This window comes from Vanessa tameamea, chromosome 5, assembly GCF_037043105.1.
Source record: "Vanessa tameamea isolate UH-Manoa-2023 chromosome 5, ilVanTame1 primary haplotype, whole genome shotgun sequence".
NCBI classification, from domain to species: domain Eukaryota; kingdom Metazoa; phylum Arthropoda; class Insecta; order Lepidoptera; family Nymphalidae; genus Vanessa; species Vanessa tameamea.
Genome location: NC_087313.1, coordinates 4,120,341 through 4,140,051, shown reverse-complemented (window position 1 = coordinate 4,140,051; position 19,711 = coordinate 4,120,341). Strand labels below are relative to the sequence as shown.

General features: G+C 30.6%; 3 protein-coding genes across 3 annotated transcripts in view; all 3 read right to left on the bottom strand.

Annotated features, from left to right (window-relative positions):
- Jhbp2 (Juvenile hormone binding protein 2) overlaps positions 1-19,711 on the bottom strand; it is a 178,563-nt gene that overhangs the window by 15,202 nt on the left and 143,650 nt on the right. The window lies entirely within an intron of this gene.
- LOC113392431 (uncharacterized) lies at positions 52-3,288 on the bottom strand. Its single transcript, XM_026628861.2, has 3 exons — positions 3,135-3,288; positions 2,247-2,500; positions 52-1,276 (listed from the first exon to the last, which is right to left on the bottom strand). Exons 1-3 carry the CDS (start codon positions 3,193-3,195, stop codon positions 221-223), a joined length of 1,371 nt encoding a protein of 456 aa, XP_026484646.2. The 5' UTR covers positions 3,196-3,288; the 3' UTR covers positions 52-220.
- LOC113392701 (uncharacterized) lies at positions 5,451-7,790 on the bottom strand. The gene is made up of 3 exons (XM_026629243.2): positions 7,727-7,790; positions 6,673-7,424; positions 5,451-6,563 (listed from the first exon to the last, which is right to left on the bottom strand). Exons 1-3 carry the CDS (start codon positions 7,788-7,790, stop codon positions 5,505-5,507), a joined length of 1,875 nt encoding a protein of 624 aa, XP_026485028.2. The 3' UTR covers positions 5,451-5,504.

Sequence of the window (19,711 nt, the reverse complement as noted above, 5' to 3'; positions counted from 1 at the left end):
ATATTATGTACATATGTACCATATTTTTTACATATTATGTACAGTATGTTTTTTTATTACATTTTATGAATATAATAAATGTAGAAATCCATTGTTTAATTAAACCTCCTAACATTTTTTAATTATTTTTAAATACAATTTTTCTCGTAATATATAATAATTCTAAAATAAAATAATATGTTCATTATGTATTTACAATAATTATGTTTTATTGTCCAGATTAAAAATTGAAAAATTCATCCTCATCATAAGGTTCATCTACAGTGCTTTGAACATGAAGGGCTGACAGCTTGAAGCCCGATTCCTGCATTTCATCAACCTTCGGTAACTCTTGCTTAATCATTTCCTCGACATTAATTTTGTTTAGTTCCTGCTGTACTTTCTCTTTTATTGGACCTTCCAAAGCGTCCATAATTTGGTACCTCAAAAGATTTGGCAGAACATTCACTGCGAATTCGACAACATAGTCCAAAGTTCCCGCACCGTCAAATCGAACTTGAATGTTACCAATGTCTAAATCCAAATCTCTGAACACCGGCCTCTTCCTCGTATCGAGGTGCTGAGCCAGGATAACTCTACCACTGATATATTCTACAGAGAATGCTGCTCTACCCGCTCTAGATATCAAACCGCTAATTGCAGCTATTTCCCATTGCGTCGTTCCTTGAAGTTTCTGAGTACCGATTTCGAAGTCAGCGATTACTGTGTTGTTTTCCATTTTCAAAGTTATGTTGCCCACTCTTTGAAAAGAAGATATACCTGTTACCCATGTATTAGACAGGGACACCGTGAATACGCTAGCTGTTGTGTTGTAGTCATCAATTTTATAAGGATCCATTTGCATATCCCTAACTTTTTTCCTAACATCAGCGATAACCATATCTAGGGGAGATATTGAGTTGGGAAATTGCATATCACCTGCTACTTCGTCAAGTTTCTTATTAATTTCCTCCCTTGCTTTGGTATAAGCTTCTTTAAGTATGTATGGTTTGATAGAATCGAATAGGAAGGTTCCGATCGAATTAACTACGCCTTGTAACATACCGCCGAAGAAACCAGCATTTTCAAAATTCATTGCTATTGTACTGAAAGCGATGTCTATTGCAATATCTTGTGCTCTCAATTTACCGTCGCGCTCCACACCTAAATTGGCTTTAGCTATAATCTTGATGCCTGTTATGTCTACTGTGAAAGGTCCTTGAACTTTATTAAGCCAAGTCGACATAGTGTAGTCTCCCTTAGCTTGAAGCTTGTCTATAGCTAATGAAGCGTGAACCTGCAATTGTAATAGTTTTTGTTGATACATTAATTATAATTATTACATTTGAAATATGAAGCGTAGTTTTCAAATAATAAAAAACATAATCAGCCATTCCCTCCGGCACGTTTTAGTATACGGTATATTATTTATTGGTTTCTTAGTAGGTTTACATGACTTTTGTATTCAAGTCATTAAAAATGATACACCGGATTGATGTAATAAGATATGGCAAAAAGGGTATACAAATAAACAGAAGCTTAAATCTTATTGTAATTGAGACGAAGTATTAACCCATTTGAAATATACATATATCGTGTTCTCTGTAAATAAAAATAACAAGATATTCGAATGAGCGAATGCAAAAGTCTTGGGATTGTGGTAAGAATCATTACAATACGGGTGAATAGATCACAGAGTGCAAAATGTAAGAAAATAATATAGAATTTACTAAAGTGAATATTCATAAAATTAAATTCTACGAAACATGCGTTAAAATAAGAAAACAAAAATGTTATTTCCGTCTGGAATTTAAATGTTTTTTGGAAGAAATTCAAGCGTATTAGGTACACTTTGTTTCCGGAGTCGGTTTGGAGATTGAGTGAGCTGTCTAATTGAAGGCACAAGGGATATAAAAATAAGTCACAAGGTTGGTCCCATCTGTCGTTAGGTCGTCTTTTTTTTCTATTCTTTTAAGATTAAAAAGAGAATTGAACTCCACCATTCCAACTAAAAATATGACGAACTGTTATGCAATATTAATTCCTTTGATAGATATACAATTTAGAAAGTAAATTTTCTAAAAAATGCTGATATATGTAATTGCCTTTAATATTTCTGTTTCGATAAATTCGAATTTTCATACGATATTTCATTCCCTAATCTACTCATACGAGATCGAGATACATTTAGAAAAACTGTCTCGTTTTCCACATAATTTTTTTTTGGTTATTTATGTAGTTTTTTGTAATATTCTATTAATTCTTACCTCCATAGCTCTGATTTCAGCATTGACATATAAAATACGAAACTTGCTGATACCGTACACAGCCGTATTTTTGAAGTATAGAGTTCCAAGAGATATGGACTGTTTCATATCTGGGACTCGATATGGATCTGGCACTTTTGCTCCCGGAATCCCCACGGGGTTGGGTTTCTTGAAATGTTCTAGAACTTCTATAATATATTCACTCATTTTTTCTTCCCCCTTTGCGAGTTGCGATTCTGTTGTTGTAGTGTATTCTGGAAATGGTTTTTGTTTTGATGAGAAGAAAAATATTTTATTGTTGTTTGCTCTTATATTATTTGGAATGCTAATAATTTTAAGTGGGATCCGAATAACTCCAATTATAAGGGAATTGCTAAAAGCGTTGTGCTTGCTCAAATCTATGCTAATAAGTTATGGTTCCTTTACTGATATAAGTGTTAAGAATATTTAGTTATTTGTTAACTTTAATATTTAATTTAACTGTTTGTTTTCTTAATAAATGAATACCTATAAATTATGTAATATTTATCTAATCTATATTCATCGTTTTTGTACCAATTTTATAAGAAACCTTATAAAAATAACTCTTTGTTTTTAGGCATTTATTATGCGTCATATATTCTTGATAGTGACAAATATATTTAGCCTAAATATATGATTAGGTCAATAAATAAATTACGAGAATCCTTCCATAGTACACAATATTTACGCTGACATATATACGAGATTTAAATTATACTTTGGAATACACTTCAACTTGCACTATAGTCTTGCTAATCACATCATTTAAGATTACGCTTGCAAATTCCTTTTTCACTTAACCTTAATAAACACAATTGAACTGATCTGTCGATCACACCAATGTAAATTATCTGAACTTATAAATACCTTCGCCATGACAGAACACAAACAAGGAGCAAAGCAGTAGAATCGGGATCATAGTGATCATTTTTCTGGAGACACGGTCACAATCACTCGAATGATCGTCGACTGAATGAACATCCCGAATGGTTCACAGGTCACTTATTATCTAGAACGCGTAATATGGCCGCGTGTTTGTGTGTGCATATTTTTAATATTGTTATTGTGTTTCTAATACGATTGTATATCACTAATTTTATTGTGCATTAATTATGTTGTTAAAGCAATAATTCACTATTTTATTGTAATTTTTTTTTAAGTCTTGGATTTATGAATGTTATTCTGAACTTTAATTCGTACACTAATTATGAAAGTAATTAACGTTTATGATTCTATAATAAGTATGTTTAATGAGTAATTATATAATCATAAACATTGATTCATTTAGCTTCCTGCCTTTCATTCAAACTATGAATGTCTATGAAATAATTAAGACAAAACATTTTTTTTGTTAATTTTGAATATTGCTTATAACTTTAATGAGAATAAGATGCTATGTACTTGACAGCTTACAAAAGTTGTTGCACATACATTTTGTATATATGTAATTATGTTTCTTCTAATATTTTAGAATAGAATAGCATGCTTTACTATTTCCTTTATACGTATTTCAATGTGACAGGTATCCTCCGCGACTTAATCTTTCCACCCATATCAAGGCAGATTAGACTGTCATTTTGAAATTGTTATAATCATCCAGCTAAGACCAATAACACCCTTTCAAGGAAGGATTTATATTAATACGTATAGCAATAACTCTGTACCCGTTTTTTTTTTTAAAAATGCAGACAGAGGTGTTTGAAATTTGACATTATTAAAGTTTATGTGGAGAATCAGTACAGAAAGTCAATATTTTTTTAAAATATGCATTTGAAATACATTAAAATAATTCAAAAAATAGATTACACATACAACGATACGTATAAAACATACACGTTTACATCTACATAATATTTAATATGAAACATTCATATGTAGTTTACATATCTATATACTGTCAATGACAATACACGTCATGTCAAAGATGAAAATCAATGACTTTTTTTACATTTGATTTGTTTTATTGTAGTCGTGACAGGGTATCGCCCAGTTGAGCCTCATTTATCCCACGTATGTATCTTTCGAATCATTGCATCTAATATTTTATTGGCAATGAATTACGGTAGAATTTCGATTAAAGGGCAACCACTAGTATACATCTGATATTTAAAGTATATTAATGATAAGAAGTATTATTACATTATCTTGCTTCTTTTAATCATACAGGCATATCAATAACTACATAAATCCCCATAAAAAAATAGGCACAGAAAACGTATCTCTGAAATATTAATATTTGTGAAAAAATGCAGATTTTTTAAATTCAATATATATTACCGTGAAAAGCAGTTGGTATCCCTTATATTGTCAATCTTTCTTACATAAGTAAATCATAGTATATACTATTTTCAATTCCTAAATTATATATATATCTGTTATTTTGAAAATGAAACTAATTTAACTTCGACCACGTTGCTTTAATTAAAAATATAATAAAACTATTTATTTATAACTAGCCAAACATAACATGTATTCTGAACAAAATGTTGGAATTTTTTTCTTCCGAGATGCAAAAAAAGAGGTTTTACATTTGCAAAATATCCTTATTTACATAAATACTAAATTTATTTTAAGCATTAAATTATGCTTATGCCACCTTGAAACTGTATCTTCAAGTACATAAAAGTCCGCATCGACCTGATCAACTGGTAGGTATAATGGTCATTACCATCCATTAGGACAGGTATGGTAAGAAATACTAATCATGCAAGTATTATTGCTTAGTAGAGGAATACGTTATGAGTATGATCCCAGAGCTTGCACTAAGCCCATCTATCAAGTAAATAGTAACAACCAACAAACTATGGCTTATATTGTAAGCTAACTCATGAGACATACGAGAACAATGAATAATTTATAAATTATATTTTACAGTAAATTAATACAAAAGTTTGAGGACAAATAAATAAATTCGCTTTTTTTAATATTTTTTGTTTTTCTATAGAGGAGGTAACAACAACATCAGTATCAAAGTTTTGTGCATATTCAAAATAATCACAGTTTTATATTTGAATATAATTTCAATTCTCCCAATTATATTCGTAATAATTAATTTCTAATTAAAAATAATTTTATTAATATTTTGACAATAACATGAACTTATATTACATTTATATATTATTAAACCACGCAAGATAATCCACTGTTTACTCATATTCCACTAGGTCTCCATTTTTAGTAAGACTGTTCTGGTCTGAGCTGCCATGAAGACGCATAGACGTATAAGTTTGAATATATTCAAAAGTTGAAAAATTCTTCATCGTCAAAAAATATTTCATCAGTCGAGTTAAGACTTCTAAGCTCAGTAAGTTGGAAGTCTTCTCTCTGTAATTGATCTATTTTTGGTAATTCATTAATTATTACTTCTTCGAGGTTTAAATTATCTATTTTATGCTGTACTAGCCATCTAACAGGGGTTTCCATTGCTTCTATTAACTGATATCGCAGAAGAGTTGGTAGTATGTTAGCTGATAGTTCTATTATGTAGTCCAATGTCCCTGTTCCATCAGATCCGATTTGTATATTACCAACATCGAGTTGTAAATCTCTAAATTCTACGCTTTTTATTTTATTTAATGCTAAAGCAAGTACAAATCTTGCTTGAATATATTCAACGGAGAAGGAAACAGTACCCGTTTTAATCAAATACCCATTAATACCTGAAACTTCCCAACGCGTTGAACCACGTAGCTCTTTAGCACCAATGTTAAAATCAGACACTACGGTATTATTCTCTAAGCTAAGAGTTATATTTCCAGTTCGATGAAATGTAGATAAGCCTTTTAGTAAAGTATTATTGAGGGCTATTTTAAATATTCCAATTTGTGAACAGTAGTCTTCAATTTCTAATGGATCCATTTTCATATCTTTGATTTTATTTCTAATGTCAACCATAATCATATCCAATGGAGATACAGTATTCGGAAATTTTATATTTCCGACGATTTTATCCAATTTCTTGTTGATATATTCCCTCATGTTTGTGTGTGCATCTTGAACCAGATAGGTTCTGATGGAGTCATAAACTAAGCTACCCATGGAATTAAAAACTCCTTGCAACATTGTGGCTAGAAAACCTGCATTTTCAAATTTTACGGTAATGTTTTTAAATGTTATATCCACGGATATGTTTTGTGCTCTAAGTTTACCATCTTGTTCTACACCCAATGTAGCCAACACTTTGTTTTTTATGCCAATAATATCAGCGGTAAAATCCCCTGGGTAAGAGTTGAGCCACACATTCAATGAATATTTGCCTCGAACTTGCAGTTTATCAATTTCAAAAGCGGAGTGACACTGGAAATTTATATTAGAAATGAGGTTTTAATGTAGTCATAATAAATAAAAATAAAAAGTAATAATCTTAGATAAAAAAAAAATTGTGAATATATAATAAGTAACGAACCTCCATTTTTCCGATATTTGCATTAATATATAGTACGCGAAACTTATTAACACCATGAACTGCTGTATCCGTGAATTCCAAATTAGTTCCAAAACCTAAAATTTGTCTTGAATCCGGAACAAAATATGGATCTGGGATGTTGGCGTTTGGCAATCCTTCAGGGTTAGGTTGTTTGTAGTATTCAATAACTTTAAGAATATAGTCGCTTAATTTTACTTCAACTTGTTTAGTTTCATTGTTTTTCATTGCTTCAAATGAGAATTCATCACCTGCAGTTTCTAAAGTTCCAATGCTTTCCGTAGTAGTTTTAAAAGAGAATTCATCATTTACAGTTTCTTTACTTTCATTTATTTTTGTTGTTCCATAGGAAAATTCTTTACCTGTAGCTTCTGTAGTTTCATCACTTTTCGTTGTATCGAAGAAGAATTCATCACCTGCTTCTGTAGTTTCATTGATTATCGTTGTTTCATAGGAAATCTCATCGCCTGTAGCTTCTGTAGTTTCATTGCTTTTCGTTGTATCGAAGAAGAATTCATCACCTGCTTCTGTAGTTTCATTGATTATCGTTGTTTCATAGGAAATCTCATCGCCTGTAGCTTCTGTAGTTTCATTGCTTTTCGTTGTTTCAAAGAATAAATCATCATCTACAGTTACTTTAGTTTGATTGCTTTTCGTGGTTTCCAATGAAAATTCATCGTATGCTGCTTCCGTAATTTCATAACTCTTAGTTGTTTCGAAGGTTAATTCCTCGCCTGTAATAATTAAATAGCAATATTGAAGGAAAGAGTAATACGCTAGTTTAAAATAAGGCTTATAAAAATAACATTGAAAAATATTAAATAGTCTTATCATTTGTTTCACGTACAATAAAATGAAATTTATTAATTCTTACTTTAGTAAAATATTATTTTATAGACTCTTTCATTGAATATATAGATTGCTTAAGTACTCGGCTAAAAACAAATTGAACTTTAATTCTTAAAATAACTTATGGGAATACATCAAAAATATACAAACATAATAAATATATACAAACAAATGTCAAAATACACACCTTGAGTGTTGGCGTGTGTCACTTGTAAACTAAATAGCAGTAACAAGAAAGATGTCGAACACATTGTCATTTTAATATTAATAGGTACGCATTGTCGATTAAAAGTCAAGTGAATAAATATCGTCATAAAATGACGAAATTTGAAGATCGTAGGTCGCCTTATCTGTTACATGGTATGGGAAGGGTATTTTTTACAAATAGTATCCGTAGCGTATGATAGATAATCAACGTCAGCTGCGTCAAAGTAATTATATTGGTTTATAAAAAGTTAAAAAAAGACTACACTGTAATAATATTAATTAAAACTTTTTTTTTTTGGTTTTATACAGCGATAATTAAGTATGCATTTCCAAATTATAATTTGGACTGAATATTAATTATTATTGCGCTTTTAATAAGCGCGGAAGATGTTGTCGTTAGTGTTATTGTTTATACTAGGCTTCAAAAATATTTCTCTTATGAAGTACTCTTACTACATTTATTGCTATTTTTTCATTTGCATTAAAATTTATTTTAAATAAATAATATTGTTGAATGTTTGCAACTTTAAATTTAGACTACCAAACATGTTAGGTTTGATAACATCGTAATTCTGCATATTATACAATATCACACAGACAGCCTATAATAATCGATGTCTTTTGATTAGTATATATGTTTATTACCTACTAAATGCCTGCCTCGTTTATCTAACGGCTAGATATAAATCTACAGATTCCGAGATCCTGTGCCTGAACTCTTTTCAGTCGTGTCGGATTTGCTGTTTTATCGGATTATGAGAGTGAAGGATTAGGGTGCACCTGAGTTCGCGCTCACATTTGTGCACTATTTGTGCACTATTTATTTATTTATTTATTTATTTACTTACTTATTTATTTATTTATTTATTTACTTACTTATGTATTAATTACTTATTTACTTATTTATTTACTTACTTATTTACTTACTTACTTATTTATTTATTTATTTATTTATTTATTTATTTATTTATCTATTTATCTATTTATCTATTTATCTATTTATTTATTTATTTATTTATTTATTTATCTATTTATCTATTTATCTATTTATCTATTTATCTATTTATTTATTTATTTATTTATTTATCTATTTATTTATCTATCTATTTATTTATTTATTTATTTATTTATTTATTTATCTATTTATCTATTTATCTATTTATTTATCTATTTATCTATTTATCTATTTATCGATTTATATATTTATCTATTTATCTATTTATCTATTAATCTTTTTATCTATTTATTTATTTATTTATTTATTTATTTATTTATTTATTTATTTATTTATTTATTTATTTATTTATTAGGTTTGCTTGCGATTTTTACATTTGTCATTCTTACATAAATATACAATTATATGTAATTATAGGTATATACATCCATAAATTATGTAAAATCATTTCAAAGCAAACACTACATGCTCATTAAATTATTCATTACTATTGCTTGCTACAACAAAAGTGAAAAAAAAAACAAAACGAAAAATGAGCAGAAGAGAAAAATAAAAAAACGTTTCGGCTTGAATATTACTCTGATATATATACATTTGTTTAGACTATTAAAAGTTAATTAATAATATAATTAATAATATAAAGATTAGAAAGCTAAACAATTAGCTAAGTACAAATACTAGTAAAAATAAAATATAATTATAAGTGTATTTTATTAAAGTATCCTGCCTTGTTGGCTGGTCTCCCTTGAGATTGTATTAATCGGTCAGAACGACATCATCATCATCATCAAGAAATTTTCTTGCAAGTATAAAAAAAAACAATTTATATACTTTATTTATGTAGGTTTTTATAAGCAATCTTGAATAGTTATATTACATTATTTAACTAAATGTAAAGGTTATTTTTGTATTTTAGAAATACGAAACCAAATTAACATATAATTTTGAAATAAAAACTTATGATTTAGGGTGGGTGACAGAGATAGGACTGATTCTGCGGTATATTTATGAACTAAGCTCATTTGATACTTAGCTTAGCGCCGAACAGTAATATTATTTTTCAGATTGCTGTTTCGTTTTAAAGTTAACCGAGCCAGTTTAATCAAGGGATGTAACGTTTCATTTCCCATATATTTGTCAATGCTTTTAATAATAATAATAATATATTTGTCAGGTTTTCACCGATGGACGGATTTATTCAAGAGGAAGGTTTAGGTGTACTTAGAATTCATTATGGTTTTGTGTAAATTAGCTGAAACATGACGATCATTGTTGACGATGACGTCACGTAAAATAATGGAGTTATATGTATTACAATATAGTTGTTAATATAGAGGGGTTGTAATTAGATGGGCAGCTAATATGAGATATAGCAAAACTGAATGAAGTTTCGCTTAAGAAGTAGATATTGCACGTCTGACAACCCCTGCGCTTTTGGAGAAAAGTCTACAGCACAACATATCGTCCCGTACTGATAAATTAGGCGACAAAGTGGCTGCATCGCAATTGACGCTCGTCAATTACATTAAACATTCGTTAAGAAATGTTATGTTATTAAAATAAACCGTAGGTTATCTTGGTATTGTATTATTTAATATGCTGAAGTCAATAAAAAAAATCTTGTGATAATAGTCGTTTAACTAATTGTAATTAAATTAAAAACAGGTTCGGTTCAATAAGCGAATAAGTATCTTGCTTATTTATATCTATTTCTTCTAATTGTTTGTAAAATTTTATAAAACGAAGAGAAAACGCTGTAAACATGGTAAATTGACATGTATATTTTCTAAAGTTTTTCGATGAACATTACCGAGAAAAAAGGTTTTAATGCAACTCGAATAATTAAGTCAATTATTATCATACTAGCTTCCACCAAAAGCTTCAACTACGTGTAAGGGATAGAGGTGTTTTGTAGCCTGTGTATTAAATCAGAGTGTAAGCCATATCTATTCCTATTTTTTCTAGACATTTTTACGCTATCGAAAATAAAAAAACAAAAAAACTTTCACGTTTATAATATTAGTAGGATCAATGACACTTAATTTGCTCCGTGTATATATGACTCTATTCAATTGAATAAAATGTGAATCGTTATATTGTAAAATCAAGAATAGATTGATATAACTGAATTAGTTACTTTTATTAAATGTATATAATCAGAACGACTTAACAATTCTAGGAAATTCTTATGTACATACTGCAATTAATTTTATTGTTATTACAATATTATTATATTGAACGATTTTACAATAGTACGTTTTTAATTGTCAATTCATATTTTGTAATATTAAAAAAATACCTCTATAATTGTAAACTCGATACTTTTTTTATAGATTTTTATATTAATTGTAGTTAGTTCTATTTTTAGCTTTAAGAATCTTTAGTCTATGGAAATGTTTAGAAACTCAGCGGAATTCTTCAAGGTTATTCAACGAAAGCTTAATAATAATATTAGTTAGGACCACGGAGATTTTACTACTTTTTTTACTACAGTATAAGTAGTAAGTATAGTATAAGCCGTAACAACGGCTCAAATGTATATGTGTATATTTATAAAGACATAGACCGTCAATACTTTGCAAACCACGGATCTATACTATACAAACTTTGACTATGCTTTACAAAAATAAACTTCAGCATAATCGTAACTGACATGAGAATCGTACGATTTTCGATACAACATCGACCGAACCGCAACGGGTTTTTTTTTATAGAAGAACAAGAAAATTGCTGCACAATTACGATACAACAAAAATTACAACAATTACGTTTGGATTCGATTGTGATAAAGTAACAATTTGTTGAATGAATTGGTGAAAACCGGACACAGCAATACAGGATGAGTGAATGGCGCCAAGTATTGGTCGAATCGTATCAAAACTTATCAATCATTGGATAATGTTACTTTTAAATTGTTAGCATTTCTTTATATAGGCTTTATAAGGCAGACCTGCTTCACCCGATTGAATACACGAAGGTAAATGGTCACTTCTGCCCTTGGCATTGTAACAGACATTAGTTATTTCTACGCTATTCGTACTATATTATATCTCTAATATATATTTATATGTCTGTCGTTCTGTCTGAAATCATTATAATTAATGCAACGGTTTGACGTGTAGATGTACATTAATTAAAATTATAAATTAACGTGATGGATGAATGTAAACGTATTTACTCACAATAAGGCCTAAATTATATACGAATGAAAATTAAAAATAGTTTCTGTTCAAATTATGACCGCACGGTATTGTGACAAGAATTCTAGCAGCTTTTTCCTGTTGAATCGTAATTCCGATCCTCTGCGCAAAAAATGAATCAGCCCTCCTTTCACCCGGAAAGGGAATAAGGCCAGGTGCTGTACTTTAAATAAAGACTTTTGAAACTAGACTATTACTGAGAATATTTATATTAATAAAAATGTTCGGGGAAGTAAACATTTCAAAAGTTCTATCTAAGGATATATAATTTAAATAACCAAACGACGACAGAAAAAACGCACAAACCCAGTAGCGGAACTATCGGCTAAAGCCTTGGCCTAGTTAGCTTATTAGGTCGGCAAATTTAGGAAGTAATACCGGAAAATAAACATATATAGAATATACAATAAATATCTAAACTCTGCGAAACATTTCTGCATCATTTACTATTACTATAATAATGAACTATTTCTTTGCTTACTTGCTAGCTTATATGTATCAGAATTCAGATTTACTGGATTACCGGTATTTCTGTTAAGACAGCAGCAGCCAGGAGTTCCAATTAGTAATGGTACGTCCATGCCTCGGAAAGCACGTAAGCACGTAAGGTTAAGTTAAATTAGTATCGAAATGATATCTGGGGTCAGGGTCGTAGCTAACGCCGTATCTGCTGTATCAATTTTTAAATACGAACAAAAAATACGTCCTTGTAACAATGTAGTCACTGTTGAGTATGTGTGTACCTTTAGTACATTTATTGTAGTTCTATAAATATCTTGATAATATGGCTTAAAATAGCTCTGGTAAAACCCCAATAAACGTAAATATACAATGTCCAACATCCATTTGTTACGGTAAGGGTTTCCTGTTTTTTTTTATGTAGACCTTGAGGATGACATAGAAAATCAATTATGTGGTGATGTTTTTTTTTAATATTCACGCAATTTTCCTACTGGCTTCGTGCCTACGGGTAATTGACCCAGACAAACTCTGGGCTATTAGTAAAAGATATTACCTCGTTTGATGAATTACTTGTTCGATAACTTATTGTTTGCTTTAGTTTACCGTCTAATTCAAATAACATTTAAGAATAATATATTGCCTAAGTAATTTTCGGTGTTATGTCAATTAAACTCAATATATTTGTATATTTAAATATTTTGTGTATTTAATTACAATTTCAATGATAATTATTAATTTGGAAGTTATAAAATATAGTATAAAGCGAATTGTTTTCCTTAAAATAATTGAGGAAATTTTCGGTTAAGACATTTCAAGCATGAAAGTCAGAAAAAAAAAAAGAAAATCAGATATCGTTGACATCGTTGTATTGATAAAATTTGAAAACAAAAATTTTCGAGATAGGTATATTATTTGATAAGATATTGTTATGAAAATTATTTTATGCAAAACTAATAAATGTATTGTGAGCTATATATTTAGAGATCTTATAAACTACGATCATATTTGTAAATCAATATCTGTGATGTCAATTCTTGTCAATTGAAATACTAAGTGGTTTATAATCGTTGACCTCACATCAGCGTGACATTATGATTAATGTACTTGATTTGAAGGATTAGGAAAATAGGTTATATGCTTTGAATTATAAAATATATTCGGTTTTTTGATTATTTATTATATTGATACTTTTTAATTGAGTGCGAAAAGGGCTCATCACAAATTTTACCACCAACGACGGTACTCAGTATCGTTGTCTTCCTGTTGGAATAGTGATTGAGTTTTAATTATAAAAAAATAGAGAAGTTATTAAATTTTGAAATTTATTATTAATATTAATATTTTTAATGTATTATTGATATTTCTTTCTATACCAAGTATGCATACTATTTTAAAGAAAAATGGGAACAATTATTTGATTCAATAATATAGTAATTAAACATTTTGTTCGTAATATAAATATAATTTACAGACGTTTATTGTACTTAATTCCCAGAAATAATAAATAATAATATAATGACTTATAATTGTAAGTTACTGTAGATCCGATCTTTAAATATATAAAAGATTGTACATAAACAACTAATTGTTATGAATTTAATTAAAAACGCGCGTTATAAGTTAGCTGTTAGCGGTAATTGTAATTATATTGAAAAACAATTTAATAAGCCTCTAAAAATAACTTCCTATTTAAAAAATATATTATGTATTATTATGTATACTCTTAAATGAAGATGGGTTAAATATATGAAAAAATAAAATAATAACAAAACATACAACAGATAAGATGTTCATATATCTTATTAGGGTTTTATTCCATGTAACCTCTGGGTTAGAGAAGAAGAAGAGTTACATTTGAAGATTGAGATCAGGGTGGTAGGTGTATTTAATAATACGTGCTTATATATCCATACATAAATGTAAGTATACTTTACATGTTTTAGCTTCATTTATGATGTGGGGTTAAAATTGTTAAAAGTTAAATCAAGAAGACTGAGTCAATTGTCTTACATGTCTTAGGTTGTTTTTTGTGTCCAATTAAATTGAGTTTTTCTTTCGACTCAATATTCATCGACGTTTGAATTTAATACACGCTAATAGTTAGATTTTTTTTTATGGTAAAACTTATTTACTTTTTATTGATGTATATGGGACATGGATTCGTACGCCCAACCTCGACATCATTATAAATTAACAAGATCGATGAAAGGTTTCAAAAGCAAATATAAAATGAGATGTACAGTGTGCAACTATAGTATATATATGTGTGACATTTTTATGTTAATAATAATAATGAATGATAATATTAAAAGAGCTATAAATAAAGGAATATGACTATCGTTGCTAATAATTTGTGTACTACTAGTTATAATAAATAATACTTATCTATGGAAAACTACGAACTTATTTGCAAATTTGTATATGGCTTACAATTACGCGAGTTAGATATTGTAAAAATTTAAGATTATTTATGTTGGTACCTCTGCTCGTACAGTTAAAGGCTATTAAAACAAATTATCATTCGGATGTACGTTTATTTGGATTTTTATAGCTACGGTCACAGTGATAACCAAGATTAATAAATAAAATATATGTTGTAAAACTATCTACATTTAGTATATATTTGTTTGGTCAAAAAATAATAATAATAAGTTTGAAATTTTATTTTTTTGTACACTTCGTTGTTTTGCTATCTGTACATCTTTACGTATCCACTTGACTTTATTCTTTACTAAAGTTTCACGTTGCACACTAAAAACCATTCGTATATCAATGTGTACTCAATTTGCTCGGATTATACCTATAGGCTGAGGTGGAGCGCTCTGAACATTAGGGCGAAGGAACAAAAGCGAATGCAAATTCCCGGTAATGCGTTCCTGTTTTGTTAAAACCTCAAAAGTGTTGGCATTATATTTAGCTTTTGATTTTGTATTCGCTTCTGTTACTTTATTATAATGTTCTGCGCGCTACATCTGCCTTTTGTTACATTTGAGAGAATTTGTATGTAAATTTAAACGTGAAACGTAATCACACCACTTGTGTGCAAACATTCTCCATACTCAAATATACTTGTATATCATATGTCTTTGCGATCAGTTAAACGGTACAAAGTTAATGAGCTGCAGTGCCATCTAGTAGCGAGTTACAACAAAGTATATAGTACAATAAATCTATGAAGGATCTGCTTCCGGAGTGACTCATTAAGTGGAGGATGGCCGTCAACGTCGGGACGACGGCCGCTCTGCTTGTCGGAGCCAGAAGTCCAATGCGTCAACTCACCCTCCGAGGCCAGGACGTAGAGTGGCAGACCTCAGTTTGCTACTTGGGGTGTCACATCGACCGGTCGCTGCAAATGGTTCCCACCGTTAATCGGGCGGTGAACCATGCTGCGGCGGCCCGGTCGAAGTTGCACACCCTCTTCAAATCCCGCCTTCCACTGAAGACCAAACTGAGGATCTACGGTGCCTACGTCCGCTCGGGTTTGACGTATGCGGCCCCCGCCTGGGTCGCCCTATGCTCGCACGCACTATGTTCACAAGAGCGGACAACAGTGCGTGCACACACCTCCACGGTATTGCCCCTTGTAAAGACACGCAAGACCACCTGACAGGCGTCCTCAACCTCGTGAGCTCCTGCTAACGCCGACCACCTGCCCCGACGCAGGCATCGACGAAGACGGTTTGGAGCAACAATAGGACGACGCAACCACAGGATATGACAACCACTCGGCTTTGACCCACAACCGGACTAGACACCCACCAACATCGGATATACCACTGGGTCCAATGGACTCTGACCCATCGGGTCAGAATATCGTGACGCGGTAGCTGTGTGCTACCGCTGAGGACATGCCTCGAGGCCCGTACCCAGCTAGGCCCATAGGCCAAGCAGGAAGACCCTACTACTACTACTACTACTCTATGAAACAATAATATTTAGGTGCCAACTTTAATGGTGATAAGACAAACTCACAAATAGGTATACCAACTTAAGATTATTGTTTTAATATGAATACTATTTATATAGCAAAGACCTGAATTTGACATCTAAGCAATAAGAATAAACGTATGTATTTATTATAGGAAATAAGTATACAGCCTTGTGTTTTATTAAGTCAGGTTCTTGACGTTGTTGTTAAGAATCAACTAAATAATGTATAAGCCCTGTCAGTTGACACATAGTTAAGACCTATTAATACAAAATCATATATAAACATTTATAATATAGATAGGTAGACGGGCCAATGTGCTACCTGATGGTAAGGTCACCACCGCCCATAGATATTAGCGATGTAAGAAATATTAACTATTCTTGCATTGCAAATGTGCCACCAAGCTTGGGAATTAAGATGTTATGTCCCCGTGCCTGTAGTTAAACTGACTCACTCACCCTATAAACAGAAAGACAACAATAATAAGAATTGTTGTGTGGCGGTATAATATCTGATGAGTGACCCAGACTATCTTGCACAAACCCCTAAGTTTAATGTATTATGTAAATATTCCTTGCAGATTTTTGGGTTTCATTGGATATCATATAGGCTGTTAACAAAACCACAAAACACGTCTACACGCGAAGCTCTTCACAATGCAATGCCCACAATAGGTATATATGCTCCGTGAGGTTTTCGTTAAACGTTACTGGACCATCCCCTTTAGTCGTAGCGTAAGTCATAGAACCTGTCGCAATAAATGGGCTATCTAGGGCGAATATCTGTTGTTTTTTTGAAGTGATAACTTCTTATGGGAGGGTAAACCGTTTCGTTACGTAACGCGTTACGGTAAGCAAGCAATAATGTCACTAATAATGTACATACACAAAATTCTAATGTACATATTCAAGAATTGCAATTAAGAATATATTTTATAATCAATTAAAGATTTTATTAATAAATAACCTTTTCTTACATGACAATCATATTAATATACATATTTAAGTAATGACCTAAGCTTTTCACAAGTTAAACAATTTCATATTAAATATCTCAATTTAGATTAGTATAAGTTATCACTTCTGTCGGGCTTCCCAAGACGCACTCGTATTTTTTTATAAATCAACTCGTCAAACACAGTAACATTTATCACTTTGATATAATCAGTGATATGTTATATATAATAGTTTTTAACGAACATAATGTATTTTAAACGATGGAAAATAGCAACTACTGAGTTTCATGCCGGTTCTTCTCGGTAGAATCTACATTCTGAACCGGTGGTAGCCTTACTTTTAATATAGTTCTGTAAAATGATGATTCAAAACTGCTTTTAAAATCATACGTGAATAAATTATATATTTAGATTTTTGATATTTTTAAACATTTTTTTTATCTTTTTTCTTTGTTAAAATAAAATCATCCATGTATTAAGGAAGATTTTAGGCAAAAAAACATCTCGCAGCGATAACGACAGTAACTATTAAAATAAATCAACATTGAAAGTATAAGACAAAAGTACTCCTTATGTACCTATTTGTAAATAAAATCCTAGTGCACAGCTTACTTGCTCTAAAAGACTTGTATGTGATACTTCATATAAAACAATTTTTTGCATGCTCTTAAAAATATTTACGTTGTTTCATATATATCAATATAATTATATTACACACATAAAATACGTTAAGTAAGGAATTGAATCAAGTATCATCCCCAGGATATTAAATCTTGTCTCGTTCATTACAATGTTATCTTAATTGAACCCATTAAACACTTTCTTGACGTATGACTTTCCGAAAATATTCCGCTTTGCTGACATTCTCTTTGTGCGTATTTTTTAAATGTTACGTCAATACCATAGCGATCATTTCCGGAATTCCACAATTCCGACTGTCCTTAAGAGGTTGTTGACATTATGATAATAATTTAATACGTTTCGTAGCCTTTTCATTAATATATAATTAGGATATTTAAAGAATATTACTGACTCTGTTCCGCCCAGAATGAATAGCTTGTAAAATTGTAAATAGATTATGCATCTTAATATATTAATGTAGTTTAAAAAAATCCGAATTGACATATGAAAATATATATGGATATCGATGATTTAAAGTATATATAAATGGTTGTTATATACTCTCTATCAAGTGTATTAGAATATGTCCTTGACATTTTCCTAAAATTGTGGAATATTTACAATGAATAACATTAACAAACAAATTCGTATTTTTTTAATATAATAGAATGTGACTGATACGTAAACTAATTTGAATAAGTAATTCTAAACACTAAATTGTGACACTGTAAGGTAATAAAATATATAGGAAATTAAGAACACAAAACATAGACTAAAAACATACCATGTGCTGTTTAGCTTAGTTTGGTTGTCGCAAAGAATAAATCCTTATTAACATAATTAATTGTAAACGTTTTACGTTGATAAAAACTTGCCGTTTACACTTTGCAATTCGAATCGGTAGTTTTATAAACATTACGAGATATTTAAATAAACGCGTAAATAAATATAAGTGATGTCTCTAAGATGATATTATGGGGAATAGATATATGGGCCAAAGTCATATTTAATTGGGGTAAAAAATTGTTTGGCATAAAATCATTACGTTACCTCCGGCAGGTAGATAGTGATACAGCGGTTAAGTAAAGATCATGATAAAACCTGCATGTGTTGGAAGAAAATATGCCACACGTTCATCAAACTGCCCAAATGCCCGAACGCAGCAGCACAGCCTGGTAAACTAAGCTCCAAAACCTTTTCTTCAAGATGAGGTGAGGCCTTTGTTTTTGTGGGAAATTAACAAACTGTGACATATATCTACTGATAGTATTATTTCTGTTATTTAATATAGTGAGTTTAAAATACTTAACCGATTATAATGATTTTTTGCATTTACCTTGTCAGAGTTACACAAACGGATAGAGGGTACCTAACCTATACGTAGCTTTGATTCTATATCTTTCTTTTATTTGTTTTAGGATGGTACATCAGCAAAAGGTCTACCTGGCAGTAAACGGTTACTTTGGTCATCAACACCGGCACAATAAGAAGTATAAAGTAATAAACGACATTTTACACTATCAATGTGGTCACCATGGTCTAAGTCAGAATATATTTTATTTAACACTACTTGTCGTTTTAGGGGTTAGCCGTTAGTTTAAGCCACTAAAAAGTAGCCTTGTCCTTCCTTGGAGTTCAAGCTCGCTTCATATAGAATTTAATCATATTCAGTATTGTACATAGTTATGTACATTTGCTACAGGCGTCACGTAACTAAATTCACATGATGTCGTCTTGATAGATTTCGTTCACGACGGTTAATCCCGAAGGAGACCAGCCGACTGCGCAAAACATATTTTCAGTGTAAAACGAACACAGGTGGCCTTTCTACTCCCTTAATC

Bases quoted from the DNA above. Each gene is read 5' to 3' on its own strand.
- LOC113392431 (XM_026628861.2), bottom strand. From the start codon at position 3,195: ATGATCACTATGATCCCGATTCTACTGCTTTGCTCCTTGTTTGTGTTC. The intron at 2,501-3,134 runs GTATTTATAAGT...AACCATTTCCAG, and splicing joins TGTGTTCTGTCATGGCGAAG to AATACACTACAACAACAGAA. The intron at 1,277-2,246 runs GTAAGAATTAAT...TTACAATTGCAG, and splicing joins CTGAAATCAGAGCTATGGAG to GTTCACGCTTCATTAGCTAT.
- LOC113392701 (XM_026629243.2), bottom strand. From the start codon at position 7,790: ATGTGTTCGACATCTTTCTTGTTACTGCTATTTAGTTTACAAGTGACA. The intron at 7,425-7,726 runs GTGTGTATTTTG...TAATTATTACAG, and splicing joins GACACACGCCAACACTCAAG to GCGAGGAATTAACCTTCGAA. The intron at 6,564-6,672 runs GTTCGTTACTTA...ATAAATTTCCAG, and splicing joins CAAATATCGGAAAAATGGAG to TGTCACTCCGCTTTTGAAAT.